A 17,258-nucleotide genomic window follows, 5' to 3' on the forward strand; every position below is an offset into this window, starting at 1 on the left:
ATACTAAAGAAATAAGCGATTCTGCTACTAGAACAGCTCAATGACAGCTGCTTGACCGCTATGATGACATGGCAACGATGTGGCGGAGAGACGAATCTGTTACTATAAACACGTCACATTTATAAAGATGAAAAAATAGTTAGCCGTTAGGTTTACTTTACGGTGTTTATGAATACCAAAAACGAAAATTTATATTCTTCGTACTTTCGATCTCTTTCCCTTCTTCTTCTTCCCAAGAAATCAAAAGGTTATTTGATTTATATGGCCCTAGTTTCATAAATATCAGAAAGTCACATAATCCTTGAGATTGTCGTTAGGTTTACTTCACGGTGTTTATGAATACCAAAAACGAAAATTTATATTCTTCGTACTTTCGATCTCTTTCCCTTCTTCTTCTTCCCAAGAAATCAAAAGGTTATTTGATTTATGTGGCCCTAGTTTCATAAATACGATCCAGAAGTTGTCATTGTATACTCGGAAGGCGGCGGGAGAAAGAAGGGAACACTGGGCGGGATCTTTCAGCAGCGAATAATCAGAAAGTCACATAATCCTTGAGATTGTCATAGATTTGTAATTTTTGGGAATCCATACTAACGATCAAAACTAATACTAATTAATATTACCAATTAGGTTTAGAAATACTTCTCTTAATAGATCGAAGCAAATCTTATTAGCAATCAGTCAGATTGGGGCTTATATATTTTAATTCTTTTGTTTAGATTTTTATTTTTATAGATACTATTATCTCTATCAAGATGAATAGGTACTAGCCATCAATGGCGGACAACCACAAACAGTGGTGGAAGTGGAAGATTTTGCCCCGAGAAGACAGAAGACAAACAAGTCAACAGATAAAAAGAACTTGTGCATGATGTTGAACTTGATCTGTATCTTTATGACACTAACGGCGACAGAGAAAACGAGAAAAAAACTTAGAAGCATTTCATATGTTTAGATGGCGTGGCAAAGATAGAAACGGTCTCTTACTGCCACATAAGTGGCCACATCAAAAAACGTTGTTATTCAGCTGGTATTCAGCTGGCTATATAACAATTTCGAGAAATAAGGGTCTTCTTATCTTTGTATCCCATTATACAAAATAAGAAGCATTAAATATCCTATTTTTTAGCTTAGGTTTAACAATTGTTCATGGAAGTTGTAAGATTCTCGATAATTTAACATTAAAATTTCAGTGAAAAAGAATTCCAAATGTACCCTTGGTTAAAAGAGTTTTCACTGAATGTCTGACTCACTGGGTGGAGGAGTCCACGGTCTACCACACTCGGTCGATAAAAAAAATTACACACTTTTTGTACATTTATCTTTCTATTCTTTTTTTCATTCTCCCATTTGTTGATATAAATTTATTAAATGGTATTTTAAACAAAACCCAATAGAGTACGTATCATTGTTTGGGTCTCAGTGGGCTGCATCCTTGCTAAAAAAGAAATCACATATCATGTTTACCAGGAAAAAAAAACAACGAAATCTCTATTGTTAATATATCCTGTTTACAAAAAAAAAAAAAACGTAATTTATAGATACGCAAACTGTATCAATTTGTAGGCGAACCTGATTTGAAAATTTGAAGGTAATAGCATGTGAAATCATCAATAGACCGTTGGATTATACACTACCTAAAAATAAAATAAATGAGCGACCAGATACGCAAGCTTGATATATTAAGGAATTGTTCACCTAACAATTAATTTTTGTTGACCAGAAAGTCTCTTGTCCCACTCTAATTAATGAGTAATTCCACATTTCTATAAAGTCTCAAGGGTAACAAAAGAAATACGATAGGTAGGATTATTTTAAGCTGATTACACCCGTTTCTATATAGGTTTGTAAAATTAATTGTTTACTATTTCCCCATCTTGTATATCATAAACGGCTTATAGCCCAAGGTAAACTTGGTAGGGGAGAGTTAAAATGTTAACCCTTTTAACATTGATTTCCAACCAACTGCTCAATGATTAAGTTTCCGTTCTCTTCAACTTTTAAAGATAAAGAGGAACAAACAAAATGACTTGCAAGAGTTTGACAGTGGAGAAACATATGATTAAAGTCTTCAAAACGCTCGTGACAGAAAGGGATATCCATATAAACCCCATACATATGATTACCGATCTTTTTCATACATGTCAGGCCGTAATGCATCTGTCTCCACATGAAAATATGGACTATTGGGGCTATGATTTTTTTGACATGCCAGAATTTTTTTCAAGGGAAGATGACCCACCTTGCTCTTTACCGAGTAACTTATGATATAGGATTGGGAAGAAAACTCACTTGACTTGGTATGAATCTGTAATACCCCGATATTCTGTAGTGGATATTGAATGGAATATAAGTAATGGTATGGTTTGTCCTTTCCTAACACCTTTCAGTACAATGGCTTCAAAGTTGGCAGAAAACTATGCAGTTAAGCGTGCTCGGACGGGAGAAATCCAGGGATGGGTAACCTCCCGGTAAGTTGTTGCTGGATAACCGCAGTGGTTTCCCGTTGAAAATCCTACACTGTCAGAAACACAATGGCCAAGTGCGGACAATATTGGTGGAGGGACGGGTCATTATAAATGGTATCAGAGCCGACGATGGGTCACCTGTCGAGGGTTGGAAGGTACATTGGATGTGATTGATCAAAGTACATGTCTCATGAGGGGTAGAGAACGTCGGAGATCTGGGTTTGAATATATTCCGGAGCTGAGGGAGACTCCAATTAAGGTGGTGGTATTGTAATACCCCGATATTTTGTAGTGGATGGCCGCATGGAATATAAGTAATGATTTGTTATTTCTTAACACTAACGCATTTTCAGTAAAATTGGCTTCAGAGTTGGCAGAAAACTCTGAAATTAAGTGTGCTCGGACGGGAGCAATCCAGGGATGGGTGACCTCCGGGGAAGTTGGTATTGGATAACCAGAAAGTGCCCGTTAAAAACCCCACAAGGTCAATGTCGGATAATCGCAGTGGCCAAATATTGTTGCTGGATAACCGCACCGGTGCCGTTTGAAAACGTCGCCATCCCCTCTACTAGAATACGAATCTTCTCAATTTGTTTAGCAACTTCTTGCGGGAATCTCAACTTCTGGTGTTAGGAATTATCAACTAATTAACTTTAGTGATGTTCGAAGGCCTCTCTATAGTAGCTGCTGATTTAAAGTTTGGTAGCCTCGTTATCCACTGATCATATCAGATATTAATATCCTTCCCATCCCCCAGTTACCACACACGACCCTTGCTGAGGAGATCTTTTACAGAGATGATAGCTAACCAAGTACTGCACATATTTCTTTGCATAGCTGCGTTCCACAAGTTGTCATTCTTGAAGTACTTGGCTTTGAGCACTTGACACCACGAGCCTCCTCTTCTTCTAGTAGCCTCCACGCCATTTTTGCGATAAGAGCTTTCTAGATTTTCGAGGTCTCTCAAGCCCAAACCTCCGGTTTCCTTGCTAATGTTAAACCAGTTCCCGTTTATAAAATACATCTTTTTTGTGTATTTATTTTGACCTCACCGGAAAATCCCCAGCGTTCTAGCTAATATTTAGAGAGTCTTGTTTGGAATCAAGCTTGTAGACATGGAGTACTGGGGTACAGAGCCAGCACATAATTCATGAGGTTCCGAAGATTAAAACTTCACATTTCAAACTAGGCATTGAGGAAGAATCAAATAAAATACACTAAAACTTTCTTAAAATAATACTCGTTAAATTAATAATTTCTCTAAAATAATAAAAAAATTGTCCCAATTAGACTTGCACAGGTTAAATTTCTTTTCGCTAAAATAATAATCTCTCTAAAATAATATTTTTTTTTCGATCTCAAAGCTATTACTTTAAAGAAATTTTACTGTAAACCGATACCTCGGGGGCTAAGACAGGTTTTGGATAAACAAGTTATAGATAAAATATGAGTATATTTGATGGGGTGCAGTTGGCCTAAAATGGTTTAAAATGGGGGTTAAAAAGTTCAAACTAGACCTAGGAGCTCATATTTCGGGAGATGCAACTGCACACCTTTCATCCATCTGGCTCCGACCTTGGGATGCCCATCTTCATGCATCTTTCTCTCTTTTCGTGTTTGGATACCTATGTAGCAACCACTTTTTTTTTTTTGAAACTATGTAGCAACCACATTGAAGTCCAAACGCCAAGAATTAATTCGGGAGACACTTCAAAATGGTTTCCGCATCCATAGAAGTAAAAAAATCTATTTTTCGTGAAACAATTTGCTTTTACACACGGGGGTGGCTGCGGGATTCCTCCCCGGTACACCGAACATTATTGTAAAGAAAGTGCCAAATAAAACAGAACTATATATTCAAATGAAACCCGTTGGAATGTGCAGAAACTCCCCCCCATTGAATACCTACCGGTCCAACCCAAAAAATATCCCCAGTTTTTTATTCTACAGCTGCCTGGGATTTGTTCGATGAAATTCGCTTTTCTTATTCTTACCTAATTCCGTGCTCGTTAAAGAATTTAGTCGTTCAATTGGTGAAAGCAAGAAGTAAGAACGGAGGTCAGTCATGATTGTTGCCTTAAAAAGTTATGGTGGAAATTGTTTGTTTTCACTAAAAATCCCTAACATTTGTTTTTTTTGCTTTGTCATTTCTCTACACATTTAGGGTTCACAATGAATAGAGAGCGCCTATAGCAAGGAATTGGTCTCAGGTAATACTCTCAAACAACACAAAATGCACTCATATCGATTTAACTGAACCCTTTATGTGCATCCTCCTTAATTTGGTAATCGAATGGATGAACATTGGAGTCACAACAGTGCACTCTTCTAAGAAGTTTGCAACGGTAGATAGGTGATTACTGGATCCAACCCTCCAACGGTCTTTACTACTACGCTCTGCAACCCAGAAAATACACATCCTCAGCTGCATAGCAGTGTGCATTCAATTCGATCACGTGGTATTAATTGTCAACTGTAAGACTATGTCGCTACTAAACATATTTTTTATGTTCTGACTCCAGTTGGTAGGACGAAATAACTTAAGAGACTTATCTCTAGATTCTCTACAGCTGTGATTAGATTTTTGTGCACATGACACGACTACATCCAATAAGATTCTAGTGGTTAATTTCAATTTTCTGTAAGTGGATATCTCCATAGCTCGATCTATCAACCTACTATAAATTCAACACAAATCTGAGATCTTATAACTTTCTAGTTCTTTGCGCTTTGGTCTTCTTTCTTTGATTACTGAATTTCCTCATTGACCATTATTATGGCAGCAGTCGAAGAAATTCTTGTTACTGGTGTGACAAGATTATTGAAAAATTTGGGTTCTATTATTGGTCAGCAGATTAACGTGGCTCGGGGAGTTGAAAAGGAGCTGAAGAAGCTTAAAAACACCTTGGAGATGATTGGGGCGGTAACTTCTGATGCTGAGGAAAAGCAAGTGAAAGACTCTTCCGTCCGACTTTGGTTAAGATGGCTTAGAGATGTTGCGTATGATGCTGATGACGTTCTGGATGAGTTTTCTTATGAGGCTATGCGTAGATCTGAAATTCACCGCAAGAGAGATAAGGTACTAGACTTCTTTTCGTCCTCCAGCACTCTTGCCTTCCCTATTAAGATGGTTAATAAAATTAAAGCTATTAATAAAAAACTAGACGAGATTACAAGTACCATGGTGAAATTTCAGTTGCAAACAAGTAGTCCCAATGATGATCTAAGAACTGACCAACAGTACCGGCAAACTTTTCACTTTGTAGATAAAAAGATTGTAGGAAGAGAGAACGATAGATCAGCTATAATACAGATGCTAATGACCCTCAACATATCATCTGTGAATTCTAGTCGACAAGAAAATGTTTCTGTCATACCTGTTCTGGGTATGGGGGGAGTTGGGAAGACCGCGCTTGCTCAGCTGGTCTACCAAGATGACTCCATCAAGAGACACTTTGAACCCAGAGCTTGGGTTTGTGTTTCTGATGATTTTGATATCTTCAAAATCGTAAAAGAAATCATTGAGTCTGTCACAAATAAAAAGTGTCCTGATATGTCAAATAAAAGTGTCTTGGCTGGTATGCTTCAAAAGAATCTGAAGGGGAAGAGATATTTGTTAGTCCTGGACGACCTGTGGAACGAGAATGCAGAAGACTGGGAAAAGCTAAAGGATCTGCTAAGAGTGGGTGATGCTGGAAGCAAAATCTTAATCACTACGCGTAACGACACAGTTGCTTCTGTTGTTAGAGGTATAATTCCACCTTACAGTCTAAAATGCTTATCCGTGAGTGATTGCTGGTCTGTTATAAGAAACAAGGCATTTTCTCCTGGTGGCGCATTTGAGACCCCAAATATGATAAAAATAGGAGAGTCAATAGCGAGTAGATGTGGTGGTTTACCACTTGCTGCAAATGTTCTGGGAAATCTTATGCGCTTGCATGCAACCAAGAGCGATTGGCTGTCAATCCTAGACCATGCTAGTTTAAAGACCATAGATGCTAAAACTAAAATCATATCTGTATTAAAATTAAGTTATGATAAATTACCTTTGCATTTGAAACTCTGTTTTTCATATTGCTCTTTATTCCCAAAGGATTGGGTCATTCAGAGGGAAGTTTTAGTTCGGTTGTGGATAGCTGAAGGGTTCCTTGGTCCATCTCATGTAAGAAATCAGATATCATTAGAAGATGCTGGCAATGAGTATTTCCATAGTTTACTGGCCAGTTCGTTCTTTCAAGATGTGACATTAGATGGTTTAGGTGACGTTGTAACATCCAAGATGCATGATTTGGTACATGATCTTGCTCGGAGTGTCAATGGTGTTCATGATATCAAGATTGTGAGCTCCGGTGAAATCGAATCTGTTTCTAATTATCGACGACTGCAGTTAGATTTAGACGAGCCCACATCCATAACATTTACAGAAGTCCTGAAAAAAACAAAAAGCTTGAGGTCCGTTTTTTCCCTTGAAAATGATCATTTGGGAGAACATTTACTTCATACCAAGAATCTGCGTGTAGTTTGTTTGCTTCTTCAGCATAATATAGACATTGCTTTGAGATTTAAGCATAAGCATTTGAGGTACCTCGACTTGTCTTATTGTAGTTTTGATGAAGCACAAGATGTGTCCATCAATCAACTTTACAATCTGCAGTCATTGGTGCTTCAAGGATGCAAAAATGTTAGAATGACTCTTGTAGGCATTGGGTCTCTGACTATATTAAGGCACCTGGATCTCTCATATTCGGATATTGAAAAGCTACCTGATTCTGTCTCTCAACTTACTAATTTGCACACATTAGATCTTAATGGTTGCGAAATTCTAGAAGCCTTACCTTCAAATATTGGGTCTTTGAAAGACCTGAGAGTGTTGAAAGTACAAAACTGTAGAACTTTAAGAGTCTTACCAATAGATCTCGGAGCATTGACACGATTAAGGTCCATGGATTTGTCATTTACTAAGATTGAAGTATTACCTGAATCATGCATTAGCAACCTTTGTAATTTGGAGATCATGGTATTTGGGGGTTGTAAACTTCCAAAAGAAATAACAAATTGGCCGAAATTGAGAATTCTTAAACATGATAGAGAAGATGAAATGCCCAGAGGTATAGATGCTCTAACTTGCCTTGAGTTGTTGGATTGGAATGTTAGATGGAACAGAGTAACCATCTCTTGTAGTGGTGGTGGTATTGGGATGGAAGAATTATCCAACTTAAATTCTCTACAGGAGTTAAGGATTCCCAATTTGCAATTTGTGAGGGGTGGTATTGATGCAGAGAGAGCAAAGTTAAAAGATAAGATAAACCTCTGTAAATTGTTACTAAAATGGGGGTCCATTTTCGAAGTTGTGGATGAAATGGCATTTGACGAGGTGTTTGAGGGTCTGGAACCTCATCCTAATGTGGGAAAGTTGGAAATACATGAATTCCCGGGTTTAAAGCTTCCGAAATGGATGGGTTCATCCAATTGCCTTCCGAATTTAGTGGAATTAACATTATGGAATTGCAATAGATGTGAGAAGCTACCATCGCTGGGTCTGCTCCCATATCTTAAGGTTCTTGAGATTGATGGTATGGACTCAGTGAAGGTTTTGGGTGGAGAGGTTAATTATCAGCAAGATGAAGAGGTTGAGTTTATTGGAAATGTTGGTACAATGTCATTGTTTCCTTCGTTAGTTCATTTGGAGATCAGAAATATGAAAAATCTCACAGAATGGGTTACTCCTCTTCCAATTTATAATTCATTTCCTTGTATTTACAAGTTAAATATCCAGGGATGCCGGAAACTGAGAAGCACACCAGATTTATTTTCTTTTCTTAAGGAACTGAGATTACAATTCACCACTGGCAAGGCAGTAAACTTAATGTTTGCTACTGGAAGACTTACCTCTCTCACATACATTGAAATACATTATTGTTCAAAGCTAAGATTTCTCCCTCTTGGCATACTTCTACAAAAAGCTACTCCCAACCTTCAAAAACTGCAAATCAGTGAATGCAATCAGTTTCAAGGCTTTGTTGAAGATAGTGATCTAAACGACGTCAAAGATGGTGATGGTGATGTTGATAGTGACAATGATACTGATGATGGCTCCGAAACAATATTATCTTTCTCATGTCCTAAAATCAACACCAACTCCAACAATACCAGCAATTCCCTCCGCTCAATATTTTTGAGCGACTGTCATGTTTTAACATTACTCCCGGATTTACGATTGTTTACTTCTCTCCGGAAACTGTATATCTCTTGCTGCACCAAGTTGGAGTCGATACCCTACGATCTTAAGACTCTTACCTTTCTTGAAGATTTGGTGTTTGATTTTATCCAAAGCGAATACGAGCATCCAGAAGATCCAGCTGATAAATCATTACGTATCGCGAACAGGTCCCTTCTCTTCCTCTGTTTCAGTATCTTTGTTTTTTTACCAAAAGCAATTGGATTTCGATGCTTTCTGAAAGAGTTGTTAGTTTGAGATGATTATTTGCTTGGAAATTTATCTTTCCATGACACTGTAATTGCAGGTGTAATGTGAATTGTTGAATGGTTTTTAAGTTTAGAATGTTGGTTGATCATCACATGGAGACGAAGAAGCTGGATGGTTGCAGATAGAGTTATCAATAAATCTGCAGGAAAATGAAGAACAGAACCAAGAAGAATTTTGAGATTTTCCAAAGCATAGTGGTGATGCCTGCTGAATCATTTCAGAGGAGTATAAGTCGATCCGGCTTATATAGATGACACCAGAGAGTGATGGTGTTTGGTGTTATTTTGTACCGACTTCTTTCTTGCCTCTACAAATGATTGGTGGTGGTTGTGGCGCCAACCTAGCTGGAATGACAGTCGCAATATTCTTTTTTTCGGGTTATCTCTTAGGGTAAGCTGACATAATCGGTACAGTTCCTGATTCACTATTGGGCTTATAATCTTTTCAATGTGCCTTTCAATGTGATTATCTTACGCCACCCCCAACCCACTGTATTTCTCATTAAGACCGGGGTTTCGCTATGACTTCCTAACCTTATCAGTAGTTTTCTCAAATATCTCAAAGTTTTTTATCATCGTTTAATTTCCTACCATTAAAAGAAACAGGAATAAACATAGGAAAATCATGTCCCAAATCAAATGTGATACTGAATTCATCTTTTAACTGTATATACTGGCAGACAATAAAAAAAAAGTGCAAAATGAAATTTTAAAACGAAGATATACAAAATGATGGAAAACATGCTATTTTTTGAATGTACCTATTTATTCACTGTTGGTCGAAAGTATTTATCACTGGATACACAGTTATTAGGGCCTCGCTGCACCAGAAGGCACATGCACCCTAGCACGACTCTCGCTTCACCCAAACCCGACAACATATAGATGTGTATATGAAGTTCAAAACTACCATTCAAATTTTAAACTAGCCAGAGAGAATCAAATAAAGGGAAAATGAGGCCCACCTTCATGCGGCTTACGCATCTTTCTATCATTTCCAATTAAGTGTGTTCCGATAATATTTTCACCCCTTTTCACAATTATTTTTCGATTTAATCAAATTAAAAAGTAAGAATTAGTTTAGGGACACATTTTTAATATATTTTTCTAAGACGTAAAAGGTTTTTTTTTTTTAAGAGCCTATTTAGATACCATGTCAGTAGTTATTTTTTATTTCTGGAAGCAAAAAACTGAGAAGTTAATTAGGATGCACATTTAACAGAATATTAATTTCTAAAAACAAAAGATTAATGTTTTGTAAAATAAAAAAAATTCTTTTTTTGACTTTCTATTTACGGTATCCAAACATACTCTTACATCCATAAATAATTTTCGGACTCTTAAAAATTAATAGACAAACCGTTTCTAAAAGCAAAGCAGTAAACTTTTGGTTGCCGTATCAAGAGCATGGTTTCTTGTTGGTCCAAGCTGGTTGATTAGCTTTGAAGGTTGCAATCACTGTCCTTTCTTATCCGGTAGATATATGGAAGATCCATTAACAAATCTCTGGAATCACTCTTCCACTAAAGTTGTCCTCTTTTGCTATAAGACAGGTACCTGCAAAATCTCTTATTAGGGCTGCACATTGGTCGGGTTTGGCCTCACCCACCACCCGACCCACTGCTGGTGGGTAATTGAATTTTTCACCCGCAACCGACCCACCATAACAATGGGTCGCTTTTCACCCGACCGACAATAAGGCGGGTTGGGTCGGGTCGGTGGTGGGTTACCCGTCATATTTTATATCTTGCGGGAAATTGAAATCAATTTCAAATGAATCCCTAGATTTATTTAGAAAGTCAAGAACAATCAACAATACATAGAGTTCAACTAGTTGGGAACAAGTTTTAAGTTGATTCATACCTTCAGTTCACTAATCAAGATTCAAGAACAACGAATTGACGAAGGAAGAAGAGTCTCCGTGACTCTGTCTCTGAGAAGGAGAGAAGAAGAGGCCGAAGTGATAGGTGTGGGCTGCGAGTGCGATGCTTAGTTAGGGTTAGGTATTTTATTTTTTCAATCCAATGGCTGAGATTCATTTTATGATAGAAAATCTAAGGGGTAGCATGCTAGGGAATATTGGGCGGGTTGGTGGGTCGGGTCGGGTGAAGGAAGTTCCTACCCGCAACCGACCCAACATACGGTGGGTTTTCACGTGCCTCACCCATAGTAAACCCATACCTAGGTGGGTCGGTTCGGGTACGGGTATTTTCGACGGATGTGAATCGGGTCGAGTCGGTTATGTGCAGCCCTATCTCTTATAATCGGTCATATTCCAGTCACCTTTTTTGTTAAACGAATTATGTAAGATCCATTAACAAATTGTTGTGTTGTTTTTCATTCTAGCGTTCATGTTTGACCAAATTCTAACAAACCTCCTTCCAGAGGTGGAATTCTTGAAGACTCATTGTTGGGCCATCATTCTTTTGATGGGCCTTCTGCTGCAGAAAGCTTAGTCAATTCTCGCTACAATGAAGATTTCAGTACGACTTCCTATCTGTAGTTTTCACCAACATTTCAAAGCTTTCTATCATCATCGTTAGACATCCTATAAATAAAAGAAACAGGAGCAACATAAGGAAAACATATCATGTGCAAACCAAAATTGATACTGAATTCGAACTATTTATACCGGCACATAAGAAAAAAAGTCTAGAAAATGAAAATTTAGCTTACCGACTCCGATTCACAATAACTTAGATGTTCGCTTCAATAATGCATTTTCCATGCTCGAAGAGACACAACAGATGGACTAGAGTTAAGTTAATTACACGTGAACGCATTAATATGGTTGCAAAAGATGTACACAAACGGCCGTTTCAGTGAAGGAAGTCTGAAACGGGTTGTAGCCGAAGATAAATTTGGTAGTCTTAGCAAGGTACACTTATATTAATAAGCAGCCAACCCAAATATGTAGGCCAGCCACTCAGGAATGATCTAGTTAAGGCCATTTTTACCTGTTTTGAACCTATGATGGAGCTGGCGAACTAGTAAAAAGGAGATGACAATTTAGTCATACTAGCTTCCGGTTAACTGTCTTTTCATCGACGTGTCCATACTTACCGTAGTGTTTCCTAATCCTGCTCGATATTAACACCAGCAAACCTTATTGACGTATCACGTAAAAAAAAAAAAAATCAGAGATCCTTGGATTGCATCCAAGTAAGAAAGTTGAATGACGAGGCAGCTATTTCCACACATCTGGTTAATGGCAAGAGTTGATATATGATGTCGAGACCAACAAGACGGGATACAGCTGCAGCTAGAGACGCACCAAGTGAGCATGAACAACTTTCACCCTATTAGGGTCATAGTTACCGTGGTTATATATAATATTGGAGCCGTTGAAGTGAGCAGTTAGGTCACTACTTTTTGCCCTTTCCACTATGAAATTTATGTTTGAATAATGAAAAAATATTTTTGAAACTTTGCATGAAATGGTGAAGATGAAACCAATTTAACCAAATGTTTTGGGTATTTATAGAGTATCAGAAACCATACATGCTTCAATTCCTTCACCATTGAGAATTGAAATGGCTACTAGTAACTCATTTTTGGGTATCCAGATGAAGAAAAATCGAGTCAAAATGGTTAGTACCAAGAATGAGTAGTTACTCAGTTCCTCTTGGAAATGAAAACTAAGAATGGTTATCTCTCTATCTATTTATCTCGCTCTCGTCTACATTGCATATAGTAGTAAAAGACAAGGATATATTGTGATTTTGATATAAGGACACTGTCCATTTGATAAGTTTTCCCAAAATTGGTCAAAACTTCAAATTTCCGTTGGTCTGCAAAAATTATTTTAATTCTTATCGTCCTTGCCTCCTTGAACTTTGGTGCATCCATGTATGTAGCTATATTAGAAATCTGTAAATCAATAAACGAACTTATTGCAAGAGTTTATAATAAAATCAAAAAACATTGAACACCAGCTAAGACTTGTATCACATGCAAACAAACAGTGAGGGAAAGAACCATCAGGAACCTTTGGTGTTAAAAAGATTGCTAAACTCCTTGGCTGACATTTTTGTTCCTTCAATTAATCAAAAAAAATGCCCCATCAATAATTTTAATTGTATTGAATACCTCATTGATATGAAGTATGATCAAGAATTATATTTAGTTCTGTAAATAAACAAATAACAATTTGGATTAGGGAACATATCTCGTCAAAAGTTCAGTCATTTCATAATGTATTTTCTCTCTTAGTTTCCTCCCATTTCTCAAAATTTCTAATCTTATTTATTTGAAACTCAAAGTTTTCCATCAACATTAGATATCTATCCTTATGTGTATGAAGTGGCCTGTATATAGGTGGCACAAAAAACCAACCTGTTGAACTCCTTTCCAACAGCTTAGATAAGTTTGTACATCACGCATAAACAGGTCCATGTAAAAATGTGTGAGGATTTTCTTACGGAATCACTGACAACCGCGGAATAATGAATCTTGAGATATTATGATGAATAATATGTAAACCAAGCACAAGCAACTATAATAATACGAGAAAGATAAATCAACTCACAAGACACAAGATTTATAGTGGTTCGACCAATACATACAACTTGTATATATTGTCTACGTCCACTTCGAGCCGCACCAACTCAAATCCACTATGAAGAAAAACGATTACAACATCGTGTGAATTCCAGCAAACCCTTGGTTACACCGCAACAATTATCCGAGACGATAACCTTGTCTCTTGTTCCTCACCAATATGCTCTCACAACGAAACCCTAGTTTTAGCTCTAAAAGCTATACAAGAAATCTCTCACCGATCTCTTAATCGTTTTATACACAATGTACAAATTCTACAAGGCCTAATTACCTATTTATATAGGTTACAAACTTGGCCACCAAGAATTCTAACCGGTTTAGGAAACCCCTTCCCTAAATAACCACGACTAACTTTAGCAAATAATTAATTAGTCTTCAATAACTAACAATCTCCCATTTTGAAGACTTATTGATTGTCTTCCATTCTTCAACTTTGGATTGACGGTGCTAAAACATCTTCATGTCAGTGCGTCTCCCCTCCCAGATCCTCATTCTGAGAGACCAACTAAAGCCTTGCAGAGCTTTAGCTTGTCTGATGTAACTCCCTTGGTAAACATATCCGCCGGATTCTTCGAACCAAGAATCTTCTCGAGCTTCAACTCTCATTCTTCTAAGAGATCCCGAATGAAATGATAACGGATATCTATATGCTTCGTCCTAGCATGATAGGCTGAGTTCTTGGCTAAATTATAGCACTTTGATTGTCGCTAAACAGAACATTATCTCCTTGTTCCTTTCCCAACTCAGCTAATAATCCTTGTAACCAAATCATCTCCTTGCTCGCTTCATCACCTGCGAAGTCTGCATCCACATAACCCCTCAAAATAGAACCACCTTTTCAATAGCACAATGGTACGTTTGTGTTACCTCTCAAATACCCGAGAATCCACTTTACAGCTTCCCAATGTTGTTTTCCTAAGTTTCTTGCGTATCTACTCAATACTCCCACTGCATGTGCAATATACGGTCTCGTGCACACCATAGCATACATTAGACTCCCAATAGCCGAAAAATATGGTACGTTAGACATGTACTCATTTTCTTCATCTGTCTTCGCACACTGCATACTCGAAAGACGAATTTGACTTCCAAGTAGAGAACTAACTGGTTTAGCATTCTCCATATTGAACCTTTTCAACACTCGTTCAATATATTCAGCCTGACTAAGCATAAGTACACCCTTGGCTCTGTCTCTTATGATCCTCATACCAAGAATCTTCTTTGCTTCACCAAGACCTTTCATAGAAAACTCACTTGCTAATTGTTTCTTCAAATTCTCAACTTCTTGTAGAGATGTTCCGGCAACCAACATATCATCCACATACAATAGTAATATGATGTAGTCAGAAACATTCTTTTGAAGTAACAACAATGATCTGCATTACACCGTGAGTAACCCCTTCTATGCATGAAGTTATCAAAATTCTTGTACCATTGTCTCGGGGCTTGTTTTAAACCATACAAACTCTTCTTTAGCTTGCACACCATCTCTTCCTTGCCTTTTACTATGAATCCTTCTGGATGCTTCATGTAAATTTCTTCATCTAGGTCACCATGAAGAAAAGTTGTCTTTACATCCAACTGTTCAAGGTAGAGATATTCAGAAGCCACTAGACTTATCACTACTCGAATAGTAGTCATCTTGGAGAAAATATCTTGTTGTAATCAACACCAGGTTTTTGCTGGAAACCTTTCACAACCAACCTCTCCTTGTAGCGAATATCTCCATTTGCTTCAGATTTCATCTGATAAACCCACTTGTTATGCAACGCCTTCTTACCTCTTGGTAATTTTACTAACACCCAAGTGCCATTCTCATCAAGTGAATTTATCTCATCCTCCATAGCAAGTTTTCACTTGCCTGAATCATCAGCCACTAGTGCTTCCTTAATATCTTCAGGTTCGCCTCCATCCGTAAGTAATAGATAATTCAAAGCATACCTTGGGTTTGGTTTAGGACTTCTTGACGATCTTCGTACTTCTTGTGAAACTGTATGAATAACTCCCACTGCAGTAGAAGTCTCTTCAACTTGTACTTCTCTGCCATCAGCAACATCATGCTCTTCTTGTTCCACACTTCTTCCAGAAACATCATCAATATCGATATACAACTCCTTATCGATGTTGCTTGACCTGACATCTTCAACTTGTGATGTATTCCTGTCCTTGTACAACTCATTCTCATTAAAAGTGACATCTCTACTTATAATAACTTTGTGACCCTCATAGTCCCGAAGTTTATACCCAAAAGCGTCAATTCCATAACCAAGGAATATACACTTCTTTTCTTGAGCAACTATCTTAGACCTCTCACCGGAACTAAGATGAACATAACCAACATAACCAAAAACTTTCAAACAAGAAAGATTTACCTTTTTGCCAGTCCAAACCTCCTCTGGTATCTTCATATCTAATGGACTAGTAGGTGTTCTGTTAATTAGATAAGCAGCCGTCTCTGTTGCATGTGCCTAGAAGGTCTCCGACAAACCAGACTGCAACCTCATGCACCTTGCACGTGCATTCAACATCCAATTCATACGTTCTGCTACTCCATTTTCCTATGGTGTCCTTGGAACTGTCCTCTCCAAACGAATTCCATTTGTAGCACATAACTGTAAGAATTCTGTTTTGTCATACTCACCACCGTTGTTTGACCTTAGACACTTCAACTTCAGACCAGTTTTTGTTTTAACCAAAGCTTTCCACTTCTTAAACACTTCATACACCTCGAAATTATTCTTCATGAAGTAAAGCCACACCTTCCTTGAGTGATCATCAATAAAGGTGACATAATACTGGAACCCGCTGTGAGATGCAACATTAATTGGTCCCCATACATCCGTGTGAACCAAATCAAGTTTTGCACTTCTCAAGTCTCTTCCTCCTCTGCTGAAACTAACCCGTTTTAGCTTTCGAAGAACACAGTCTTCACAAAAACTCATATCGACAGACTTCACCTTAGGTAGATATCCTCCCGAACATAGAATCTTCATGTTTTTCTCACTCATGTGCCCTAATCTTCTATGTCATAAGTTAGTATCTTCACCACTACTAGCCACTGCTAAAGTAGTTCCATCTGTAGTCTGGTATAGAGTACCGACTCTAACTCCACGAGCTAATACCATAACTCCTTTATTCACTTTCCAATTGTGTTTCGTTAACACAACTTCACAGTCATCATCACAAACTTGGCCCACAGACACCAAGTTCTTCTTCAAATTTGGAACGTGTCGTACATCCTTCAATTTCCATGTCGAACCATTGACTTTCAAGATCACATCACCCAAACCGATAATGTCGCATGCTTCACCGTCACCCAAGAATACTTGGCCATAATATCCTCTTTATAAGAGATCATAATACTCTTATCACCCGTTGCATGGAAAAAAGCTCCCGGGTCTATAATCCAAGACTCATCTTGCTTGTCCTCAGAGAGTAGTAAAAACCTTCTGTTATCATCTTCTTGTTATCAACAAGAACCTTCATTGGTTCCGCATTTGCAACTACGTTGACCTCTTCTTGATTACCTTTGTTTCCACCATTATTAGCACCTTTGTTTTCCGGAAAATCGCGCTTGAAGTGTCCTACTTTCTTACACGCCCAACACTCAACAACACCTCTAGTCCGGGATTGACATCTTCCCCTTGAATTTCCTCTGGACTTCCATCTAGATTTTTTGTTGTTGTTCCGGTTTGAACTCTTGCCTCTATCTTCATCATGCATACTTAAGGCCGAGCTTGAAGA

General features: G+C 37.8%; 1 protein-coding gene across 1 annotated transcript; it reads left to right on the top strand.

Annotated features, from left to right (window-relative positions):
• Positions 1-5,244: 5,244 nt before the first annotated feature.
• LOC113328028 (putative disease resistance protein RGA3) lies at positions 5,245-9,630 on the top strand. The gene is made up of 2 exons (XM_026575123.1): positions 5,245-8,855; positions 8,993-9,630. Exons 1-2 carry the CDS (start codon positions 5,245-5,247, stop codon positions 9,009-9,011), a joined length of 3,630 nt encoding a protein of 1,209 aa, XP_026430908.1. The 3' UTR covers positions 9,012-9,630.
• The last annotated feature ends 7,628 nt before the right edge of the window (positions 9,631-17,258 follow it).

The sequence above is a fragment of the Papaver somniferum genome, unplaced genomic scaffold (assembly GCF_003573695.1).
Source record: "Papaver somniferum cultivar HN1 unplaced genomic scaffold, ASM357369v1 unplaced-scaffold_107, whole genome shotgun sequence".
Lineage (NCBI taxonomy): Eukaryota > Viridiplantae > Streptophyta > Magnoliopsida > Ranunculales > Papaveraceae > Papaver > Papaver somniferum.

Bases quoted from the DNA above. Each gene is read 5' to 3' on its own strand.
- LOC113328028 (XM_026575123.1), top strand. From the start codon at position 5,245: ATGGCAGCAGTCGAAGAAATTCTTGTTACTGGTGTGACAAGATTATTG.